The sequence below is a fragment of the Pterocles gutturalis genome, unplaced genomic scaffold (assembly GCF_000699245.1).
Source record: "Pterocles gutturalis isolate BGI_N339 unplaced genomic scaffold, ASM69924v1 scaffold46286, whole genome shotgun sequence".
Classification (NCBI taxonomy): Eukaryota; Metazoa; Chordata; class Aves; order Pterocliformes; family Pteroclidae; genus Pterocles; species Pterocles gutturalis.
This window is the reverse complement of record NW_010099479.1, coordinates 2,179-8,063: the sequence shown is the minus strand read 5'-3', so window position 1 is coordinate 8,063 and position 5,885 is coordinate 2,179. Positions and strand designations below refer to the sequence as shown.

Sequence of the window (5,885 nt, the reverse complement as noted above, 5' to 3'; positions counted from 1 at the left end):
AGCCTTAATTAGTAAGAACTGAGACAGTGGTGATGTCCACATTTAGGAAGCTGTTCATCCTAACTACTTGCATTTTAATTTTAAGACATGATTCTCAAGTGTTAAGGAACAGCACACAAGGGAGTTTTTAAGAACAGAGATGCACTCTTCCATGGTTTCCATAAAACTATCATGCTTCAAATTAAGAGACTTGGTTCCCCATCAAAACTGTAATTAAAAGCCAATACAGGACAATACACATTGTTTTGTTTATGACCATGAAGTTTTTCTATGGTATGAATATCACCAGAAACAAAAACCTTCACTCTTATTGCTGTTTTGTTATCCTGGGAATTCTATTGTCAAATTTAGTTCACAGAGTCATTGCATATGCTACTTTGTATTAAAAGTTCAGTATAAAACAAGACAAAAGCAATAAAATAAAATAATTCAGTCTTGTAAGTCTGACACCCTCTCACTTTGACTTGAGTTACAGTTTTAGAGTTCTTTCTTGTTAAACAAGCACGTTGAATCTTGTATAACAGTACAGCTGAAGATATAGTGTACGTTCATAATCAAGAACTGAAGCAAAATCAACTGGTTATACATGAGCTTTAAATCCTTTGGCAAAACACTCTGTTGGAAAAGTCTACTTCTGTCTTAGATGTTTAATCCAGATAAATCTTCCCTGCAATGGGTACATACAGCCTCTTCAGTTTAAGAGAGTAACATGAATAAGATCAAGTAGCATTAAAAGCACAAGTAGTTCATCACAGTTCTCACCACCTTCCCATGAAAAGGTAGGGAGAGAATTTAGTTATACACCATATTAAGTATTATTCTGTTTTATCTTCATCCTCTGCAGCATAGATAGCTTGATTCCTTCTCTTAATTTTTTTAACTCCACTGTTCCCATTTTCACTACCACCAATGCGCTTTAATGGTCTCTCATTTAAGCTCTTCTCTTCGCCCTGCTTACTCACACCAGACTTCTCTAGTTCCTCGTTAGTGGAGTCCATCGCATCGTCAGACGATACTGCCATGGAATCTGGCATGATCCGGATGTCAGAAAAACTTGCAGAAAAGTCAGGAGGATGATCGGGGGAAGGATCTACAGAACACGTACTCAAGTCTTCATCACCACCTTCGTCATCCAGCATTATTTCATCTGGATTAATGGATGAAAGTCCAGAATTATCTGTATTATATTCACTGGGTTCCTCTGCTGATCCCGTACTGTCCATCTCCTCTTCCTCCTCCGCCTCTTCATATTCGCCTCGTACTGAGCCCTCTTCTTTAGCTTGCTGGATCCTGTCGTTGATGTCAGTGAGGCCAAACTGGGCACAAAACTCAGTGGTCTGTGGATTAATGGTATGAACTGGCACCGCCTGTTTCAGGGGCTTGCTGGGATCATAACAAGCAGCTGTCAGTGTGAAGTTGCAAGGAATTTTGAGGTTGTGATTCAGCTCTTCTAACACCTCTTTGATGGCTTCTTCTGTCGCACTGTAATCCCACCTAAATAAGCGTATGAAGTCAAAACACGTGCAGCCAGACAAAAAGTATTTCCTGTTCCCGCCACAAAGAGAAACTTTTAAAGATGGGCAATAAATTCATCTTACAACAAACAATTTCCCAAATGAATTTTCAGGGAAGTATATTGTCTTTAGTCAATACTGAGATTCCTCTCTCTCCCCACCAGGGCTTTGTGTATTATGTCAACCCACTCAACAAGCATTCACCTGCCCAGCCCCATAATCCAGCCTGATTTTCAGTCTCACAGTGGATTATCAGCCACTGTGGATTTTTTTGCCCCTCAAATGATGGTATGCAGGTTTGCAAAACAAAGCTAACTGTCCATGTAGGGCAGTAAAGAAGCTGTATGCTCTAGAGTACAGCTCTTGTCAACAACCCCTTCGTTTTCCAAGGCACTTGGCAAGTCCTACAGGCATTACAGGCTGCAGAACAGAGAAACACAACTCTAAGGTAAGTTTACTTCCAGTCCAGTAAAATCACACTTTCCTCTCTACTTTGCAGGCAACTTACTTGGCGTGGAGGCCGTTATTTTCAGGCATATTCCATGACCTCTGAGTCACATTAATAAGACTGTTGGTGGCCTTGAGGACTGCAATCCACTCAGCATCATACTCCAGCGAGTCACCTGCGCTTGGATCATGTTCTATGTCTATTATCTGTTAAAAAAAAAAAAAACACACAGAAAACAGATGAGGTGAGTTACTTCTCTTAACACCAGAAACTGATTAAAAGTTTTAAGTGTTACTTGCATGGTACAGAGTTTTAATTAAGTTGCAAGTACACTGAGCTAGTGGTCTCAATCACGTAAGTGCTCTCAGAGTCGCCCTACATGGAAGTTTATAGCAGTAAGGGGCTAAGATAGGACAATCAACAATAGTAAAAAAAAAAAAAGCATTTCTGTATTTTAGCTTACAGCAATTAAAAAGCAGAACACCCTCCTCCCTACTGCCAGCTACGGGACAATTATGCAACTCAGAATTTGCCTACTCTTAAATTCATGCCGCCTTCTAAGCAGGAATACATCAAGAATTGATAGCAAGTTATTCTGCTGTACAAAAACACATTCTTAGGACAGCAGTGAGAGTAAGATGAAGTATTTTTCAACTCTTTCAACAGCTGACAAATTGAAATCCAAATCACTTTGTCTTCAGTGACATTAAGCCACATCAAACCATTTTGTTTAGCCAAACTGCACTACTCAGGCTGTGATTTGAAATAATCCGTAAAAAAAGTAATTCAACCTTTTAAGATAGTTGGAGTCGGGATGAGGAGGAGGATACACCAGAGCTACACACAGGTGGGATCACCACGCTGCTGGATCAGTTTTCCTACAGAATTTTAAGTGTGCACTAGCACCCCCATCTACCTTTGCATAGCAAAAGCTCTTCCTCATACTCTCTCCCATCTTCAGAGGTAGCTACTAGGGCAAATAGATCCCACCACACATCCAAAGGACAGATAATGAACCATCTGCCCTTTAAGCTGACAAATAAAAGCCACTTTAAAGATTACTAAAACACTTCACTGCATTTGAAGAGCATGCTGGTAGCAGCTCCCTCTCATAGCAGAGGATTTTAGATTATCCATTTTAGATTTTACAGATGATACTGCAATCAGCACCCACAGGCCACAGACAAGAAGATGATTTTGCTCTTGACAAATCAGTTTGGCACTTGTATTGAAAATTCCCACAACCTAGGCCGCCTCCTTGTCCACTGCCCTCCCTAGCCAACATATGCACCAAACGAAAAGAAGCAGAGCCATTCTCCTAGGAAGGCACAGCAGTTCCTGCTGGAATCCACAATACTGAAATTTCAGTACTTAGGATTCAATCCTGTCTGAATTCTTGAATACTGATCTGAAGAAAAGAGTCACTATCTGACCCAAACTGGTCTGGAAAAAAAGAAAAGCCTCAAGATGGGCTTTCTTCTTAGGACTGATATTTGTCAAAAAATTACAACAGCAGATTAAATTCAAGTTAAAGTAGAGCTGCTTCTCCAATTATGTCAAGTACTTGTTCTAAGGTGGAAAAAAATGGTAGGAATAAGCGAACACTATGCCTGCATGACAGGACACAATGTCTGCTCAGTTCAAGACAATAGTCTACAAAGACCATTCCACACATGCACCACCCCTAGTTTCTTTCCAATTCCTCCATTTATCAGAACTGTTCTTCAGCTTCTATCTAAGCACAGCACTTAGCAGTTCAGATAAGCAAAGTACTTAAATAGTGAAAACCCATTGCGCATGGTCATCACCTGCAGAAAGTCTCTGTGTGGCAGACATTTATCCAGAGCCAAAAACTTTGTTGCTTTTGGTAGCTCTTCTTTGGAGTTTGCCTAGGAAACAAATGGTGTTAACACAGTCATTAGCATTTCTATGGAACTTGACCATTCTAAACAAGTTACTTAGAGAGATTTAAAGGCATAATTTATACAGAAAAAGACTTTCTGAAATAGAAACTCAGCATAGGATTATAAGAAAGGGATGGAGGGGTAAAGAGAAAGACTTCACTGGAACTCTAACAGGAAGTTGGATGCAGATGACAGCAAGATAAAGCAAGAGCCACAGGTCTCCCTTGAGTCTAGAAAGTCTAATGTTACATTTTCACAACTAAATAACTTGTCAATAGCACTTCACATTACTTCTCAAAGGAAGTTTCAACCTATGTGGGGTGGTTTTTGGCTTTACCCAGGCCACCAGACAACTTCATCTGCCAAGCCTTACTACTGGCACCCTCCCAGACCAGGTTAACCACCACCTTCTTTTCAGTCGCTTCTCTATCACTTTGTTTTGAAGCCCCAAAGTGGGAAAGAGAATGCTTTTCTATAAACTTAAATTAAGAAGTCTCAAGTGCAGTAATGTTAGTGATTTCACACTGTCCCTGAGAAGATGAGGTAGTTACACCACTGATTTATAACATCTCTTTAACTTACATAAGCTAGTAGTCTGAACACCACTTAATGTTTTGGGGCTTAAGCTGAGTTTTAATAACTGAGGAAAAACATTTTAAGAAATTGCCTTTCTGGACACAATTACCTGCACTGGAATTCTAAAGTGTGCTTGGGACACGTAAATGATTTTTTTTCCCCCCTTTTACCTCATGCTGCATGAAAGCTGCAAATTTAACATGAAGATGTGCTGAGAACCAGTAGGTGGGTTTCAGATGTTGCAGAAGCTCTGAAGCAGCAGGGCTTCCTAATGTGTTGCTTTCCACTTCTTGACGGAAGAAAGATTTCATTTTAAGAAGCTGTTTCTTGTTTCCATAGTGATATATGCTCCTTGGCCAGTCATGTGACATAAATATATCAATTGGTCGCTTTAACTGTCAAGCCAAAAATGTATACAGTATAAATAAAAAGCATATGACAAAGAAGTTTCAACATTACAGAGCACAAGATGGAACACGCATAACAGCAAACGTTCTAGCCTCACTTTTTAAAGCCAGTAAGTAGAGCAGTGAGCCCCATCTTTCAGTTGGCCTTTGAAGATGTCAGGGGGCTCTATAATCTCCACGGTTTGCACTATACTTCCTTGGGAAAGTCAGCTGTGTTTTAAATACACTGCCTTATAAAAGAGATCACATCATCGCAGTATCAGCCACTCAGAAGACGACTTAAAAATTATAGCTATAGAGCAAGTTCTCTACCCACTACCAAAGGCATCTCCTTCCTCATGAAATTTTTAAAAGCTTTGCTTAAAAGGGATACTAGGTAAGTATGATATTCCTTCTCAAAAGAAGCACCACTTAGAAGTCTAATCAATGTCTTCAGTACATCTTGGTTCATTATTCAGCATATTTCCATCAGCTGTATCAGAACACACTTCTAAATTAAACCCAAGTCCAACTAATAAGAAACTTACAGCGAAATGAATCAAGCCCTTTATCATGACATCAAACCTTTGTCCCACCTTCAGCATCACTGTATCTACTGAACACTTAAGAGCACAACTGCAACCTGAATAATCATTCACAAGATGCTTAGAAATAAATGTATTCACGCCACAGCCTCAGCCAAGCGCAGCAGCCCTGGTGACAAAGCAGGGAGTAGGCAATGGCTCAAAAATAAAGCTAATACATCCTTGGATTTCTCACCCTGGAGTAAAAAAAATACTTCAGCTACAGAAATTTGTGAACAGCTTATTCAGCTAGTTCAGTTTTGATTAGTTAACTTTGTACCAACCACCATGTATGTTAGACAATGTAGCATCCATCTTCCTAAAGATAACAAAAAGCTAGAACATAGCTGGAGTACCTTCCATTCTGTGAGTTGTATCTAACTAAAAACAAAAACCAAAAAAAAAGCACCAAAACCACACTCCTGCCTGTGTCTGATTCAGATCAAAATTGTACTGCTATGCAAAGCGTTGCA

At 39.7% G+C, this 5,885-nt stretch overlaps 1 protein-coding gene across 1 annotated transcript in view; it reads right to left on the bottom strand.

Annotated features, from left to right (window-relative positions):
* Window positions 1-718: 718 nt before the first annotated feature.
* Window positions 719-5,885, bottom strand: part of DBR1 (debranching RNA lariats 1) — a gene marked incomplete at its 5' end in the record, with an annotated part of 7,239 nt that continues 2,072 nt past the window's right edge. Inside the window, 4 exons of the mRNA XM_010076447.1 lie at window positions 719-1,494; window positions 2,023-2,168; window positions 3,771-3,851; window positions 4,613-4,837. Coding sequence (XP_010074749.1) covers window positions 816-1,494; window positions 2,023-2,168; window positions 3,771-3,851; window positions 4,613-4,837 — 1,131 coding nt within the window. The remainder of the gene's footprint in view (window positions 1,495-2,022; window positions 2,169-3,770; window positions 3,852-4,612; window positions 4,838-5,885) is intronic.